We start from the raw sequence: 20,264 nt of genomic DNA, 5'->3' as shown, positions 1-20,264 counted from the left end.
TCCAGGTCAAAATCATCACTGGAACTTCGGTTCCTTCTGGCACGAACTCTCCTTTGTACCTTTCTTGCCTCCGCATCAGAAGTTATATCAGAATATTCGAGGGCCTCCTTCATTTTATCAAGTCCCACCTCAAATGAGTCTACAATCATAATAGAAATATATTTTGATACTCTTATTACTAATTATATCTGTTATGCTATCCACCCGTAGATGTAAAAACTCTGTGGACTTTGTATCTTTTCCAAGACTCCCTTGGCTGCATCATCTGCTTCACTGCTATATTGTACAACTTTTTATCCTCAAAATTAGGATAGAAAGATGTACAATCTTCTCTATTAAACCAATTTTTTGGGATTATATCCACCCCATCTTCAAATAAAACCACAATGAATGATTTTAAACTCATCTAAAATTAAAACCCGATTAGTTTACATTTTAATTACATTTTTATCATAAATTACTAGAATATTTGAATATAATCTTTTCATAGATTATTATATTCGAAGAATTAATCTAATGAATTGCTTACCTTGATGGTTTTATAAATTTTAATTTCAACGTGCAGAATTAACCTCTATGAAACGCCTATCAAATCGGTAGGTGTGGCTTAACGCGGTAGGTGTGGTTATTATTTAAACTATATAATTATATGAAACTATATAATTTAATAATAAAAATGATTAAAATATTATAAAATATTTAATCGAATTTTATATTATTTTAGATAAAAAAAACCTTATTAAGAAAACAGCACGATAAACAAAACTATAATACAACCAAATACAACATAGAGCATTAGAGGTGCTCTATAATCAAGCTTTAAACATTTCATTGATACCAACCGACATAATTCGCGGTGAACAAATATTTTCAAAGTTATGTTTTTTAACATACGCAAATATTTAATAATTATTGCATTAAAAAGTATGAAAAATTGATCAAAAAGACTGTTAAAAAATACCAATTGATTGATATAATAAAAATGCAATTATTTGACAAATTAATTAATCCACCAGACAAAATAGTCTAATTCAGTGATGTGCCGCCGTGCCGCCAAAGATTTTGGCAGGCGTGGCTTGTCGCATGGGCGTAAAATGATAGTACTTATTGATACCAACCGCCAAAGGCGTAAAAATATTTTCGAAGTTGAATGCACTAAAAGTTCCTTATTATAAAAATAAATTAAATTAAAAAAAAATCAACCCATGTCTTATGCTCACGGATAAATATTTCGTTATTCATAGATTCCGATATATGTCGGAACCAAAATCCTTTATAAATGCCGTCATTTTGAACAAATAAAAAAAACTTTGACAAAGCGTCTTCATTGCTTTGTGTTTTTGAGATTTCAAACAGAATGAAAACATTATTTATTATTATTTTAAGTATAGTATTTGGTATTATTAATCATCCATTAAAAAAGATGTTTTTATATAGATTCCGATATATATAGGAACCAAAATCCTTTGTAAATGCCGTCATTTTGAGCTAATAAAAAAAACTTTGACAGCGTCTTCATTGCTTTGTGTTTTTGAGATTTCAAACAGAATGAAAACATTATTTATTATTATTTTAAGTATAGTATTTGGTATTATTAATCATCCATTAAAAAAGATGTTTTTATATAGATTCCGATATATATAGGAACCAAAATCCTTTGTAAATGCCGTCATTTTGAGCTAATAAAAAAACTTTGACAGCGTCTTCATTGCTTTGTGTTTTGAGATTTCAAACAGAATGAAAACATTATTTATTATTATTTTAAGTATAGTATTTATATTATTAATCATCCATAAAAAAAAGATGTTTTTATATAGATTCCGATATATATAGGAACCAAAATCCTTTGTAAATGCCGTCATTTTGAGCTAATAAAAAAAACTTTGACAATGCGTCTTCATTGCTTTGTGTTTTTGAGATTTCAAACAGAATGAAAACATTATTTATTATTATTTTAAGTATAGTATTTGGTATTATTAATCATCCATAAAAAAGATGTTTTTATTATGACTGATAATCACCCGAAAAAATAGTTTTATGAAAAAGTATGATAATGCAAGTATATGGATCACTCCATTGGAATTCCTGCATATTTCCCAATATCTGTACCGAGAGGAAATACAACATATTTGTGAATAATTTCTGTTATGGGCCATGTTAATAAATCAGATGTTTCACTCAACATATATTCCCCAATTAAAGAGGATTTGCAGGGATGGTCAACAAATCTTCTTTCACTTTAAATTCTTTACCTATTATTACTAATTGATTCAGTTTTGTACAGAATGCCACATTAATTATATTCACAATTTTACCATTACGTAAAGCACAAAATGAATCGGACTTTTCATTAATATTGAATGTGAAATCTGAACAATATACAACCTTATACTGTGGATTACCACAATACTCTATCAAAGGCCCTTCGAAATGCATAGACTTCTCACAAACTCTAGACATGGCTACAGGCCTTACATCTTTACCTATAAAATGTTCTTTTACCTCAAAGTATCTTTTATAAATCTGCTGCAATGGTTTCTCTGACTTCCGTATGTATTTTTTCAAGACCTGCATGTAATTCTCAAATTTAAAGGCACTAAATGAATCAAGTGTACCAAAACTTCTGGCGTCATTAGCTAAGTGTAATATGTTATGTATATTATGACTTACATTATGATCTCCATATAATACCTTAAAACTTTCAACAAAATAATGAAGTAGCTGCTCAGCATAATCTAAAAGATCAATTAATAATGTGTTGCTACATAAAATTTCAATAGCAACATGTAAAGTAAAAAAATTTTTATAAAAGTCATTTGAAATATGAGATTTCAAAACTACTGGACCACTATACAATAATAATTGTCTAAATTCTGTAGCTTTCCATGATCTCACATATTTCAATGATCGAGGCTTCCTAGCAAATTCCTTGGGTATATAAATCTTTAAGCTGCATAAAAAATTGGAAATGTCATTAGTTTTAGCATATGGTAAACGAATTGGAAGCTCACCTTCAGTCCACAAAAGCATCAATCTCTTAACAGCTCCTAAACAAATCAAATGCATATAGTCAAGTGGTACATTAGTAACTAAACCAATGTACGGTATTTCAAGCAATCTTGTATAGCCATTGTGGTAGTCTTCATCTTCTAAGCTTCGAAAGTGTTCATCAGTTCTTGCAGGTGATTGCATTTCTGGAAAGCAAATTCTGCGATTAATATGTGAACCACGAACAAGACATTTCGAGCAACTGAAGTAGCCTGTGTGTCCCTTTGTCTGCAATATAAATGATTTGGCGGGAGTATCACAAACAAAATATTTAATGCGTATCTTATAATGTTTCCCATTGTGATCAAAACCCTCAGTGCTTAATATAATTATTTCATCGACAAAATCACTTAAAAATTCATTTGAATCTTTAGGTTTCTCAAGCCCACAGTAAAGTCCAATAATAAATATATATTTGGTAAGAATTACAGAACATAAGATAAGCCAAGCTGACATGTTCGAAGAATTTGAGAGAGGCAAACCATCAACATTAATTTCTAAATCGATGATAGAAGATTTCAATTTCAACCTATCAATAGAATCTTTCAATCCAGTTAATAAACCAAAATGAATATATTCACCTGGACTTACAACTTTTGATACAGCAGTCCTTTTTGTTTTCAGAAGTGTTCTACTATCTGCTGGTAAATCACTGAAACAATCATGAAGTTTTAGCCCTTTAAGTAGTGCAGATACAGCATTATGAGGTATCTGATAATTCACAGCCCACTCTGCTAAAAATTGTCTTGCATCAAAAACTTCAGTTATATCATCATCCTCGCTATCTGAGAGAGACGAATAATCATTTCTTTCAACATCGCCCTGTAACTCTGCCTGGTAAGAAGACGGTCCTTCAAAGTCATCTACAATAGAAGCATTATTCGCAGTTTCAATATTATCTATTGTACAAGCACTAGTACTAGGCAAATCAATATTATCCTTTTCGCATTCAGAGTTCTGCAAAACACTTTCCGAACGTAATTTCTGCATTTCCCAATTAAGTCTTCTATAAAAATGTCTATCTGACACAGTCGCAATGTGTTTGCAAATTTTTTTATCAGACATATTTATTTATTTATTGACAAATTACAGAGTCAAACAACAAACAAATTACGAATATATTATATTCTAATATTGTTCAGGATTTTAGTAGCATAAGTATACTTTTACAGCACTCAGTTTATACTTGTTTATCTATGACAGTCTGGAGTCATCAAACAAAGAATTGCAAATGACGCCGAACAACATAGAAGTGCCGCCATCTGTGCGCTAGTTGCGCAAACGCCGCGCACGCGTATGCGCATGCGCGGTATATTTGAATACATTTTTCATTTGCCCATAACAACACGGTGAGTAATGGGTAAGAGTAGGTCGACCATTGTTCGACCCGGCGCGTAACGTATGGGTCTAAACCCCCTGCGTCATAAATTGGCCCATAATGGGCTTATAATAACCCAGTAGGCTTTAAATGGGACCAAACAGGTTGACCATTGCTTGACCCGTGCTGTATGGGTAAGAATTGATAATTGTTTAATTTTTGTAGCTTACTGTGATATTTGTTCTCAACATAATAAAAATATAACTAGTGGTGCATGGCATCGTGTCTTTAAGCAAATTGGTGGAACTTCCCGTTCCGTAATTAAATAGAATCGAGGAATAATAAATGATTTCACATAGTATTCGTATTTGAATGACAAAATATAAGAATAAATTGGAGAACGACGTTTATATATGTATACATAAAAAGTAAATAAAATTATAAAAGAACATATCTCATATTTATAAGAATTATATAAACTAATTTGCAAATTTAAATTTATTTACTTGAAGTATATAAGAGAGTTTTAGAATTTTAGCTAGCATTAAAATTAAAATCCGAATCATTTTTCATATTGTAATAAATTGAAATAATTGTAAATTAAAAAAAAATGGACAAAAAAAATTTCTGCTTTCCTAAACTAATCGATTCTTTATACTGCAAAATGTTTTTTGAATCATTCGAATCGGAAGCTTTGAAACGATTGGGCCTGTCTTTTCCAGAAACTAATCACCACGTCATCAATACAAATTGAATGTTTTTAAATAATTCAAATCGGATGCTCTGTTTTCTCAATAGGAAACGATTGCTTTTTGAATGTTTAAAATCGGTTGATCCGTGCTCCCGAAAACGTGGACAGAAAATTGTATCCACACACACACACACACAAACACATACATCCATTTCTTTAAGGTATGTCAATATATTCAAAAACCTCTGAAACGTTAAATATGTAAAAAGGTTTATTAACTATATGTAAATTACAATTTTAGGAAAATTACTATAACTTGCGGTAAGTAAATAATAAATGTATTTATTAACTATCGGTCATTAAGTTTTAATAACAATTAACTTAATTGAATAATAATTTTGCGAAACTTGTTTATATACGCCACCATTTATTAGATACTGAGATACGAGGTTGCGCATGGCACATTTTTTGAATTGAGATACGTGATTGTATTCTTCTCAATAAAAAACGTTCGGTTGATTTTTTTTTTACAAAACTTCACAGATCTATGCGTCTATATTTAGTGATTCATTTTCCGATTAAAACTCAAAATCGTCAAAAATCGAGTTACGAGGTCGCGTCAGAAAAGCATCGATATGTCTAATGATCATTTTTCACCGCCAAATGCCATTTTCTTCACTTTTTTCACATTCCTCAAAATTTAATCAGTTGCTCATTTTGTCAATATAAGTAAAATGTTTTTTTAAATTATTGAAATCGTTTTCTTATCGCTCCATTCTCTTCAAAACTGAATCACTATTTTTGGCACTTTTTGCCTCGTATCTTCGAAACGGCTTTGCCAAAAATTAAACAGCACTTCTCCTTATTTATATGAATCGAATGTTTTTTGAATCATTCAAATTAGATGAAACGTTAATAATTAAGTATACATGAATCAATGATGACAATCCAAATTCATAATTTTTAATAACTGTGTCAATATCTAATGGCAACATATGAGATAGAAGATGAAGTGTCTCCGCCAATTTTATATCATTATATGCTACAGTATGTCATTACTAAAAGACGAATGAATCTGTATAAGATATTTTGATCCAAAATGTCGATAAAAAACGTTAATTCTAATTGCAATCTAGATGTAAGAAACCTAAGCCGAACAACAGCCCTTATACGATAGAATATAACATTACATATTATTATAAAATAACCCACTTTGAATCGTCGAATTATTAAATTTACTTACTTTATTTTACTTGCTCCAAAAAATATATAAATATTTCTGGAACATATGGCTATTGATATTTTGAAACATTCCACTCGCAGTTTACATTTTTTAATTGTTTTATCGCTAAAAAATAAGCAGTATTTTTTAGAACAAAAATTGATATAAATTTAAAAAACGACAATTCAAATTGGATAGTTTTGAGATAATATGTGGAATTATATTCCACTACTGTCCGGCTGTTGTTCGTGTTTTGTACCTTATATCAAGATTGCAATTGGAATTAACGTTTTTTATTGACATTTTAGATTAAACCATCTTATACAGATTTATTCATTTGGTAATAGCATATTGAATCATATAATGATACAAAAATGTATGAGGTTAACGACAGTTCATCTTCCATCTCATATATTGACACTGGATATCGGCACATTTATTCAATATTATGATGAAAATTTATTAAATATTGTGATTTTGGATTGTCATTATACGCCCTGAATTCATATATAATTAAATATTTCGTTTATTCGCTTCAAAAACAGTCGTATATGTGACCCTCCTACACTAGGAAAATGACATAGCTGGCGGGTGTTGCTCAAGAACTAAGGTAATTAGGGGCTGACACTATAGTTTTATACTTCAAAAATTTCATTAAACTTATACTATTTAAACAGAAACCAACAAACTCTTATTTTTTCACTTATATTACACATTTGATGACGTTTAAAAGCTGCATATTATGAAGAATATGAATTTTTCAACTTTTCAAACGGCAATATCTCAGAAACGGTGATACTAACAAAAAAAATTAATAATAGCAATTTAATAGAGAATTTTATAATAAATAAACTTATCTAACATATTTTTTTTAAAAAAATATGGTTTCGGCGGAAAATGGGAAAAACTAGATTTTTGCACCTTTGACCTTGAATAAAAAAAATCGCAGATGTCGGATCGATGGGGACTTTTGACATTTCATTTGTAATGGCCTATTTAACATCTGTACCAAATTTCAGCTCTATGCGAATTGTTCCTAACTGACGGCTATTTTAGCTTTAATTTCACTGGGGTATTGGCTCCGGGAGAAACATCCAAAGTCCGATAAAAAGTTTTTGTTTTGCTGTTGCCGTTGCCATTGCCGGTACCGCGCGCCGCCTTATATATATATATTTTTTTTTTCTTTATTTATTATAGACAATCAGAATTACAAGTTCTATGAGTCTATGTGATTAAGTATGACGTTTAGAGGTATCTTCCACTGAAGAGATTCCCCTGTAGATAATCTATAAAATAAATCAATGTTAATTATTTATATCTATGTAAATAATATATCTATGTTAATGAATAATCTATGTTAGTAATATAACAGAGCTTAAATTAAGTTAGTAGATCTTCTGGCCATTTTCTTTTGAGCCTTCTAGTTGGATCATGATTTTTGATCAATTGCATGGCTGGATTTGGATGTTGGTCTAATTTCATGTGGTATGAATTGCTTCTTTGCTGAATTACTTCTTTTACGGTCAGTATGTTTAAATCTGAATGAATAGTATTATTCGACACGTACCATGGTGCATTAACTATAGCTCTTAAAATTTTATTTTGAGTTCGTTGGATAATCTTTATGCTGGACGTGCTTGCACATCCCCATAGTTGAATACCATATGTCCATATCGGTATAATTACTGACTTATATATTAGTAATTTATTGTTGTATGACATTTTAGATTTTCTTCCTATTAGCCAGTAGAGTTGTCTAAATTTATCCATAATTTGCTTCCTTTTTTGTTTTATTTGAATATTCCATGTTAGTTTGCGGTCCAGATGTAAACCTAAGTATTTAACGCTGGTGCAAGTCAATATTTCCACGTTGTTTATAAATACAGTAGGACAGTTTTTCTTTCTTGTAGTGAAAGTGATATGTCGCGTTTTATCCGTGTTTAGCTTTATTTTCCATTTCATTAACCATTTCTCTAACTCAAACAGGTGGTCCTGTAAGTTTAGTGTTGCAATTTCTGGATCTTCGTGGGTAGTCATGATCATGGTGTCATCGGCAAATGTGCCGAGGGTGGCGCGCCGCCTTATATATGTACTGTAGTTGTTTGCTAACTAAAGAATTCTATTCTATCATAAAAGTTTCTTTTGCGACACGCCCCTCCTCTTGGCCAGACCTTCTTCTTCTACTTCATCTTGACTTATGATAATAGGTCATGTTTTGTTCGCGCACCAGAGACCAGAGATATGAAATCGGGAAGCAGCGATAGCAGGAGATAAATAATTTCACTTTCAGATATAACATCTCGAAGTACAATTTAATGGCTTTGACAGAAAACCCGACTCGGTGATCATACGCTTTAGTCATTCTGAATCATTTTGGACATTTTTTTAACTTCCCAAAGGAGAGTTTTATGTTTTCATCAAAAAATCCGATTCGCTAATTTTATGTTTTCTCGACCTTTCAAGCCATTCTGAATCGAATGAGACCAAATGGAAATGGAATGGAATGGAAAAAGTGTGTGTGTGTGTGTGTATGTGTGTGTGCGTGTATGTGAACAGATTTTTTGCCGTAAATCGACGTTTTCTCGAAAACGGCTGGGCCGATTTCAAAAATTTAAAAGCGATGTACTCGTATCTCGATGAGGAATATTGTTTGTCAGTCATGTGCTACGATCGGCCAAGCCGTTTCTTTATAAATCGCAAAAAAGTGAAAAAAAAAATTGTCTACGTTTTAGCCCGCAATTCTGAATTGGTTTTGAAAATTCAAAAACCGTTCGAAAGATATTGGTTGGGAATCGTGCTGATTAGTTTTTGGTAGAGATTGGCCGGGCCGTTTCCTGATAATAAAATTAAAAAAAAAAAATTCGACGATTTTTATGATTATGTTTTTGACGGTAGATACCATAGTCTTCTAGATCATTCGTCAAAGTTTGCAAAAATTAGTATGGTCTTTTTGGCATTTGTCAAAATTAGAACTTTCATCGACGTTAATTAACTGTTGAAAAAAAATTTAAGCCGATTTTTATGGAACTTTTTTTTGGCATATATATCCTGGTCTTATAGAACTTACTGAAATATTACGGCCTTACGACAAGTAGTTTAATTTTAAAAATTCATCAAAGTTTGAGAAAATGAGTAGTTTTGTTGACGTTTGTTAAAATTAAAATTAGACGATTTACTTGGTATAACGATAGATTACTTGGTCTTAATGAACATACTAAACCATTAATGTCCTTCGAAAAAAAAAATTATTGATTTGTGAAAATTTGCTTTTAGAAAATACTCCGAGTTAACATGTTCGTTCATTTTCAATTATGTGTAATTGAATCCGCTCGGAATACTTTTAATCACTCATAAATTAATTTATTTTTATTGATAAATCGATTATTTACACGTAGCGGAAAGTTCATGTAACTTGCCTCAAGGCTAAATACCAATACCAACTAGTTTAATATTTTTTTTAAATAACTTGTAAACTTCATTCCGTGCATTCCTTTCTAGATAGTTTAGCAAAATTAGATAAAATGTACTGCAATTTGAAATAAACGATCTTGTAAGCTCCTATACACTTTTTTAAAATAAATTCACAAAGCAATGTTACAAATTTTATAAATTTGTTATATTATATTCAGGATGTTTCTGAACATTTTCTTTAATATTTTGAAAAACTTCAATAAAAGCAGTTTTTTTAAAATTAGATTAGCAAAAACTAGATAATATTTATGATGTATCTGTATAAAAACTTCAATATAGTCCTATGTAACAAAACTTAATATAGTAATATAGATTTTATATATTGTTATAATCTGCAACATAATAATCAGGACATTTTTTCATATTCCTTTAACCCTCCGTCGGTCGGAGTGGTCTGGCCAAACTTTTTTCGACTTAAATTTTAAAAACTATATACTTTTAGTAATCCTATCGACTTGAAATTTCTTGACTTTGCCTAAAATTTCATTAGCTTTTGATCAATAAAAAAATCAGGACCAAAAAAATGTACCGAAAGATAATTAAAAGAATATTAACTATTTTATACTTCGAACGGTCGGAGTGATCTGTCTAGATTTTGTATGAAATATGAAGCGTTTTGATCAGTCTTTTGTATTTTTTTTCTGGTATTTTCTATTCAAACTGCGTTTTATATGTTCTTTGCTATGTGTTGAAACAAGAATGTTAGTATTTACATGCACACATAGGAAAATGCCTTGAAAACTTATTGGTTATCGCAAACATTGAAAATCAGAGAATAATGCGCACATTATCAACAATTTTCCTACCCGTACTGCGTTCGAAATTGTTTTTGGCAAACCTGTAGTGAAATTATTATTTCACTTTGAGTTTTACAGCTCATTTAAAAAAGGGGACACACCTCATTTTGTTTTCATTTGAATTTCACATTCATTTCGAAGGCGCCGAAGAAGAATAAATATTGTTTTTCATTGATATAAAACAGAAAAATTAAAAAAAAAAAACGATTTTTTATATTCCATGATTTGTTTTTTGAAATATTTTTATTAGAGACAAGCTCAACACATGCAAAAGACGGTAAGAAAAAGAAAAATCTAAACTATAAAAATTTACTACTAATAATCGTTAACATATAAGACACCAAAAACTCATTTACCCTTATAAATGCATGTACCATTCTGATCGTTCGAAGGTAAATAAATATCCGACCGACGGAGGATTAAACAATTTAAAAATGATACATTTACATATATTTCTTGAAATAACTTTAAAACTTCGTTCTGTGTACTCTTTTCTATTAGTTTAGTAGAAACTAGATAAAAATCACTAAATATCCATATAAACAATCTCAAAAGCTCCGTTATCAAAATTTTGAACAAAAAAAGTTCGCCTTCATGCATTTTGCAAATTTACCACATAATATGTAGTTTTTTATATAACTTGGAAATTTCCTTCCGTACACTATTTTCTAGTTAGACTATTGAAAGCTAGATAAAATCTACTACAAAGGGTATGGGCGCATTGCCATACAGAATCGGCCTCACCCTGGTATTTAAATAATTTATACGCCATTTTATAGGTCTATTTGATAAAAACCGATATACCAATTTTCAACTTTGTACCTCATCTTATGGCCGAGATATCATTGAAAATATGCCAAAGTGGCCCCTTCTTTCAAATTCACTTTTTGGCGTAACCATAAAAGATATCGAAAAAATTTTTACGTGATTCTACTCACATTGACTCAGACCACATTACGTAGAACAATCGATTCCAAAAAATCGTTTACTATTAGCTGAAAAAGACAAAATAATTTTTCAATTGATTATTTCGGGTATTCGGACGCAAAACAGTGCGCGATGCGCCGAAACGATTCTTAAGAAATTCTGAATGCGAAAATATTTATTTTATAGTTATATATGTATAAATTCGAAGTTTGAAATTTTTAGACATTATTAGTTTTACTATATTAATTAAATCACTAAAACTAGTGGTGTATCGTGCCTTAAGGCAAATTACTGGAACTTCCCGTACTATAATGAAATAAGAATATTGAATGCTTTCAAATATATTATTATAAATACTGTAACTTTTATTATTCGAATTTATAGACAAAATAAAAGTGCTCTTAAATTGAACGATGGCGTTTAAATATGTTAGCCTGAAAAGTGAATGAACAAAACTTAATGAAGCGGAATTAGAAATTGCATAAACTAAATAGCAAAATTAAAATAATTTATTGATTCGAATTATTTTCGATAATAATTTTTGAGAATTAAAAAAAATATGTTTTTTTTAAAAAAAAAACAATCTTGTCGTCCAAAAAAGCAAAAGCTTTTTTGATTCATTTAAATCGGATTTAAATCGGATATAAAAACTTTTAATCTTTATTCTCTCTCTTTTATCCTATGTTAAAGCAGCGCGAACTAAGAGCAAGCAAAAATTTATTCATCAGGATACAATAAAATAATTTTTAAAAAGTATTGGAGTTGAACCTGGATTTAAGAATCAATACTTTGCTAAAATAAGTCAAGGGACAATATTTATTTCCATTTCACCTAGTTTATCATTTTCAGTATCTCCTTTACATTACTCCCTTGCAAATTACTATCACCAAAAAAGTTCAGACACGAGACAGAATGGATAAGTAATGACTAAGGTAATCGAAAACACGCGATATTAATTATTTCAGGAGTATTAGTCGGCTGTCAATACTTTCCGACTTTTTTTTTCATTGTTGTAACGTCGATAAATTATCGCACTCGCCAAAGTGTCTGCACAAGTTTTTTTTAAGGCAGAATCCTTCCAGTCGCCGGAAAGTTAATGTATGGTAATGGATGAAATTATTAATGACGATAGTTTTAGAAAAATGCGATAAAAATATATTACTGATTGTATAATTTACTTATTGTGAGGCTGGTATTTGCTGTCCTGATATATTTTTTTCAACTACAATTCAAAAGTTATCTATTTTATTATTCAATGCAGATAATGATTAATTTATTGTTTAATGTATCTAAAATAAAGAAATTTTCATCCAAAATTATTTTTATATAATTTAGAAAGGAAACTATAAGAAAAAAAAAACAAATCAAATATTTATGCTGAATGCCATATGTATATATATAAATATACTTTATTCGACTTTCTTACATTGTTCGCCAATTATTTTGATCTGAAATGTATATTTGATGCAAATATATTTGTTGTTTCGTAACTTTCATAAAATTTTATTTGTAATTTTCACGCCCACAAAAAGCAAAACTTATGAACGGTGTTGAAAAAAATCTTGACTTTCTTGAGATTTTTAATATGCATAGCTGAGTTAAAAAATTAACTAAAACTAGTGGTATGTATGGCATCGTGCCAAATTGTGACAAATTGCTGGAACTTCCCGTACCGTAGAATAATAAATGTTTCGAAGAATATTAAATGTTTTCAAATAGACTATTATAAATATTGTAACATTGTCTAATATATAAATATTAGATATTAAAGAATTATATAAACTGAATTGCAAAGTTGGAATTATTTGTTTAAAGTATATTAGAACTTTAGTAAAAATAAAATCTTAAACATTTTCGAAAAAAAAATCTGAAAAAAAAATTTGAAAAAATAATTTTTTTTCCAAGATCAATTATTTTGTTAAAACAAGCAGAAAGTTCTTTGAATCATTTAAATAGGACGCTTAGTTCCCTCAAAAACTGTCATATTTTGCACATTTAGCTCTGTATCTTCGAAATGGCTAGACCTGCCTTTGCCAAAAGCTAATAACCACTTCTCCCAATCTTTACTAATTGAATGTTTTTTAGATAATTAAAATCCAATGCTTCGTTCTCTCAAAAACTCGATTTCTATTTCCTGCACTCTTTGCTCCGTATCTCCGTAACGGCTGGACCTGCCTTTGCTAAAAACTAATCAGGACATCTCCCTATCGAATCCCTAGGAATCGAAAGTTTTTTGAACCATTCAAATCGGTTAATCCGTGCGCCCGAAATCGTGACAGGAAATTTGTATCCATACATACATACACACACACACACATCCATTTTTTCTGAGATATGCCAAAATGTTCAGAAACCTTCAAAACGTCGAAAAATGCAAAAATTTTCAATTTCGATTTTTGGACGATTATAACAACTTACCCTACGGGAAGTTAAAAATATTCGTGTCTAGAAATGCAATTTACGCAATTATCCAACTAGGATCAAAATATTTAAAAATACCTAAAGTTTGCCGCCTACAAATTTTCAAATTTGTGTTACATTTCTTATCAATCTGGTCTGCCACATTTTCACTAAACAATGTACTAATACAAAATCTAATAGTTTTTGGAACACCTTACCTGGTTTTTCCTATTTCTATTGGATAATGTTTGACACTTGGAACAAACATTTTTTTCGTTTACTTTTATACATCGTGAGAGAATTGAAATTTGATTTATATAAATTGCATCAAAATCTGTGATTGCATCAAAAGGGTACGGGCGTGTTTCCATACAGAATTGGCCCCTGGTATTTAAATTATTTTGATGCCATTTTAAAGGTATTTTTGAGAAAATTCGATATACCAAATTTCAAATCCGTAGCTCATCATTTGGCCGAGATATCAGTGAAAACATGCGAAAGTGGCCCCTTTTTTCAAACTCACTTTTTGTCGGAAATATGGGAGATATCAAAAAATTGTTTACGTCATTCTATTTGTACTGATCTTGTCTATATTATTTATAATGAATAATGTTAAAAAATTGTCATTTACTGGATGAAAAGTTGAAAATAAATTTTTATTTGAAATTTTCGACCAGTACGGTTAATTTGACTATATCGAATTTTCTCAAAAATACCTTTAAAATGGCATCAAAATAATTTAAATACCTAAATAAATAATAATACCTAGATAAATTCATCAATTGAATGATTTCAATTATCTCCTCCCTTATAACATAGTTATTCTGAATTACCAATTTTAAATTCAATTTATCTAATATGGCAGATTAGTGCAATTGATTTAAACTCCAAATAAAAAGTTTAACTTTTTTTTAGAAATGAATATATAATGTATTTTATATTTACTATTGGGTTCACACACCATCCAGAACTTTATTCTAAATTTGTCTGGTTCATTTGGTACATTTTTTGTATAAATCTGCAATTACATTTCGGCGGAAACAACTCTCCAAATAACATTATTTTGCACTGGTCAAATTAATAACACATTACAACTTTTCGGAGAATAAAAAAATAATTAAAATCAAAAAGTGAAGAAACTATTATTAGTATATTCTAAAAATTGTCATAATTTGATAATTGTATACGTTTACAAATGTCTAAGACACAAAGATTGAAACGGTCATTTTGACCGGCTTTGACCGTTTAGTGTTAATATCAATTTGTGTGTGCGATATCGCATTCGAATAATATTCAAATATTTATTAAACAGTTCATATATATATATATATATATATATATATATATATATATTCTAATAGCAACATCAGCAGCAGCAGCAGCAGCATTTGCAGGCGGCAGGCGCGGGCCAACCGCACGAGAGCATTAACATATTTGCAAAATTAACATAAATTAAATTGAATAGTAATTGAAATTGCACATTATTAGTTTTACTATATTAATTAAATCACTAAAACTAGTGGTGTATCGTGCCTTAAGGCAAATTACTGGAACTTCCCGTACTATAATGAAATAAGAATATTGAATGCTTTCAAATATATTATTATAAATACTGTAACTTTTATTATTCGAATTTATAGACAAAATAAAAGTGCTCTTAAATTGAACGATGGCGTTGAAATATGTTAGCCTGAAAAGTGAATGAACAAAACTTAATGAAGCGGAATTAGAAATTGCATAAACTAAATAGCAAAATTAAAATAATTTATTGATTCGAATTATTTTCGATAATAATTTTTGAGAATTAAAAAAAATATGTTTTTTTTAAAAAAAAAAACAATCTTGTCGTCCAAAAAAGCAAAAGCTTTTTTGATTCATTTAAATCGGATTTAAATCGGATATAAAAACTTTTAATCTTTATTCTCTCTCTTTTATCCTATGTTAAAGCAGCGCGAACTAAGAGCAAGCAAAAATTTATTCATCAGGATACAATAAAATAATTTTTAAAAAGTATTGGAGTTGAACCTGGATTTAAGAATCAATACTTTGCTAAAATAAGTCAAGGGACAATATTTATTTCCATTTCACCTAGTTTATCATTTTCAGTATCTCCTTTACATTACTCCCTTGCAAATTACTATCACCAAAAAAGTTCAGACACGAGACAGAATGGATAAGTAATGACTAAGGTAATCGAAAACACGCGATATTAATTATTTCAGGAGTATTAGTCGGCTGTCAATACTTTCCGACTTTTTTTTTCATTGTTGTAACGTCGATAAATTATCGCACTCGCCAAAGTGTCTGCACAAGTTTTTTTAAGGCAGAATCCTTCCAGTCGCCGGAAAGTTAATGTATGGTAATGGATGAAATTATTAATGACGATAGTTTTAGAAAAATGCGATAAAAATATATTACTGATTGTATAATTTACTTATTGTGAGGCTGGTATTTGCTGTCCTGATATATTTTTTTCAACTACAATTCAAAAGTTATCTATTTTATTATTCAATGCAGATAATGATTAATTTATTGTTTAATGTATCTAAAATAAAGAAATTTTCATCCAAAATTATTTTTATATAATTTAGAAAGGAAACTATAAGAAAAAAAAAACAAATCAAATATTTATGCTGAATGCCATATGTATATATATAAATATACTTTATTCGACTTTCTTACATTGTTCGCCAATTATTTTGATCTGAAATGTATATTTGATGCAAATATATTTGTTGTTTCGTAACTTTCATAAAATTTTATTTGTAATTTTCACGCCCACAAAAAGCAAAACTTATGAACGGTGTTGAAAAAAATCTTGACTTTCTTGAGATTTTTAATATGCATAGCTGAGTTAAAAAATTAACTAAAACTAGTGGTATGTATGGCATCGTGCCAAATTGTGACAAATTGCTGGAACTTCCCGTACCGTAGAATAATAAATGTTTCGAAGAATATTAAATGTTTTCAAATAGACTATTATAAATATTGTAACATTGTCTAATATATAAATATTAGATATTAAAGAATTATATAAACTGAATTGCAAAGTTGGAATTATTTGTTTAAAGTATATTAGAACTTTAGTAAAAATAAAATCTTAAACATTTTCGAAAAAAAAATCTGAAAAAAAAATTTGAAAAAATAATTTTTTTTCCAAGATCAATTATTTTGTTAAAACAAGCAGAAAGTTCTTTGAATCATTTAAATAGGACGCTTAGTTCCCTCAAAAACTGTCATATTTTGCACATTTAGCTCTGTATCTTCGAAATGGCTAGACCTGCCTTTGCCAAAAGCTAATAACCACTTCTCCCAATCTTTACTAATTGAATGTTTTTTAGATAATTAAAATCCAATGCTTCGTTCTCTCAAAAACTCGATTTCTATTTCCTGCACTCTTTGCTCCGTATCTCCGTAACGGCTGGACCTGCCTTTGCTAAAAACTAATCAGGACATCTCCCTATCGAATCCCTAGGAATCGAAAGTTTTTTGAACCATTCAAATCGGTTAATCCGTGCGCCCGAAATCGTGACAGGAAATTTGTATCCATACATACATACACACACACACACATCCATTTTTTCTGAGATATGCCAAAATGTTCAGAAACCTTCAAAACGTCGAAAAATGCAAAAATTTTCAATTTCGATTTTTGGACGATTATAACAACTTACCCTACGGGAAGTTAAAAATATTCGTGTCTAGAAATGCAATTTACGCAATTATCCAACTAGGATCAAAATATTTAAAAATACCTAAAGTTTGCCGCCTACAAATTTTCAAATTTGTGTTACATTTCTTATCAATCTGGTCTGCCACATTTTCACTAAACAATGTACTAATACAAAATCTAATAGTTTTTGGAACACCTTACCTGGTTTTTCCTATTTCTATTGGATAATGTTTGACACTTGGAACAAACATTTTTTTCGTTTACTTTTATACATCGTGAGAGAATTGAAATTTGATTTATATAAATTGCATCAAAATCTGTGATTGCATCAAAAGGGTACGGGCGTGTTTCCATACAGAATTGGCCCCTGGTATTTAAATTATTTTGATGCCATTTTAAAGGTATTTTTGAGAAAATTCGATATACCAAATTTCAAATCCGTAGCTCATCATTTGGCCGAGATATCAGTGAAAACATGCGAAAGTGGCCCCTTTTTTCAAACTCACTTTTTGTCGGAAATATGGGAGATATCAAAAAATTGTTTACGTCATTCTATTTGTACTGATCTTGTCTATATTATTTATAATGAATAATGTTAAAAAATTGTCATTTACTGGATGAAAAGTTGAAAATAAATTTTTATTTGAAATTTTCGACCAGTACGGTTAATTTGACTATATCGAATTTTCTCAAAAATACCTTTAAAATGGCATCAAAATAATTTAAATACCTAAATAAATAATAATACCTAGATAAATTCATCAATTGAATGATTTCAATTATCTCCTCCCTTATAACATAGTTATTCTGAATTACCAATTTTAAATTCAATTTATCTAATATGGCAGATTAGTGCAATTGATTTAAACCCCAAATAAAAAGTTTAACTTTTTTTTAGAAATGAATATATAATGTATTTTATATTTACTATTGGGTTCACACACCATCCAGAACTTTATTCTAAATTTGTCTGGTTCATTTGGTACATTTTTTGTATAAATCTGCAATTACATTTCGGCGGAAACAACTCTCCAAATAACATTATTTTGCACTGGTCAAATTAATAACACATTACAACTAAAAAAGTGAAGAAACTATTATTAGTATATTCTAAAAATTGTCATAGTTTGATAATTGTATACGTTTACAAATGTCTAAGACACAAAGATTGAAACGGTCATTTTGACCGGCTTTGACCGTTTAGTGTTAATATCAATTTGTGTGTGCGATATCGCATTCGAATAATATTCAAATATTTATTAAACAGTTCATATATATATATATATATATATATATATATATATTCTAATAGCAACATCAGCAGCAGCAGCAGCAGCATTTGCAGGCGGCAGGCGCGGGCCAACCGCACGAGAGCATTAACATATTTGCAAAATTAACATAAATTAAATTGAATAGTAATTGAAATTGCACTGCAGATATTCGGCAATTAAAATTTCGCTGTAAAATTATACACAAATATGATATAAAGCCGCCGCGTGTGTATAAATACGTAGATGGACGCGAATTATCGCATTAATGAAAATCCGAACCGAAATTATCTCAATTATTATACGATGCGATATGCGTCGTTTTGTATTTGTATTTATGCCACTGGCAAATTGTTGGAATAAATTGTGATTTATTATTGTTATTTGTGCTTTTATGTAAAGGCTGATATAGTGCAAGATACTCTATTTTTTCCCCTGATTAACTTACCGAAGGAGAAATTTATGTACTCGTCAAAAAATCCGATTCGCTAATTTTTTGTTTTCCGACGTCTCAAGCCATTCTGAATCAAACGAGACCAACGCATGGACTAAAAGTGTGTGTGTGTGTTCTGGGGGTGTGTGTATAATTAAAATTAGGCCTCATAATATCTCTTGCATTATAATTCGCATCAGGATTATCCTCACCTAATATTTATATCAATATCTATACCGAATTCATATTTAGTAAATTCGGTTCTTGCATTTCCTCCTCCGTTATATAATATATAACGTTGCCGTAACCTTAAATCAATTCGGTGACAGAAAGACATAGGCGAAGCTGATTAAATCAAAGCTAAAATATAGGAAATCGAAGAGCTCTGCTTGTTTTAGAGACTGAACAGTTTTATTTTTTTCGCTGCATTTTTACGTTTTTCCGAAACATTTTTCAAATCTCCGGAATCTGCGCTATGTTTATTTTATTTCAGTTTTTGTTCAGCAGCATAGTTGGCATATTTTAGCATCCGTTTCGGAAGCAAAATATATAGGAAAGGACTCATCATGCATCAAATAAGAAATTATAGCTCTAGTAGAATCGACATAAATAAATCTGAACCAATTTAAGTAAATCTTAACTCTCATTGACATTATTTCTAAATTTCAGGAGGTTTAGGTTAAACTTGCTTAAAGGCACAATTACTCAATAGCCTTGTAATTGCTTCATGTACCTAAAAAACATTTATTTAATTGATATAAAATTCTAGTAATATAATTAACTTCCCGAAGGAGAAGTTTATGTTTTCATCAAAAAATCCGATTCGCTAATTTTATGTTTTCTCGACGTTTCGAGCCATTCTGAATCGAATGAGACCAAATTTGGAAAAAGTATGTGTGTGTGTGTGCGTGTGTGTATGTGTGTGTGTGTGCGTGTGTGTATGTGTGTGTGTGCGTGTGTGTGTATGTGTGTGTGTGTGTGTGTGAACAGATTTTTTGCCGTAAATCGACGTTTTC

General features: G+C 29.8%; 1 protein-coding gene across 1 annotated transcript; it reads right to left on the bottom strand.

Moving 5' to 3' along the window:
• Window positions 1–3,114: 3,114 nt before the first annotated feature.
• LOC113381083 lies at window positions 3,115–4,113 on the bottom strand (the record flags this gene model as incomplete). The annotated part of the gene is made up of 2 exons (XM_026620070.1): window positions 3,630–4,113; window positions 3,115–3,194 (listed from the first exon to the last, which is right to left on the bottom strand). Coding segments are annotated over exons 1-2 (564 nt in total), but the record flags the coding sequence as incomplete, so codon positions are not given.
• Between the last annotated feature and the right edge of the window lie 16,151 nt (window positions 4,114–20,264).

The sequence above is a fragment of the Ctenocephalides felis genome, unplaced genomic scaffold, assembly GCF_003426905.1.
Source record: "Ctenocephalides felis isolate EL2017-DRISC unplaced genomic scaffold, ASM342690v1 CF-g0.4_SCAFFOLD_02560, whole genome shotgun sequence".
In the NCBI taxonomy this organism is placed as follows: Eukaryota; Metazoa; Arthropoda; class Insecta; order Siphonaptera; family Pulicidae; genus Ctenocephalides; species Ctenocephalides felis.
This window is presented reverse-complemented; position numbering and strand designations above follow the sequence as displayed.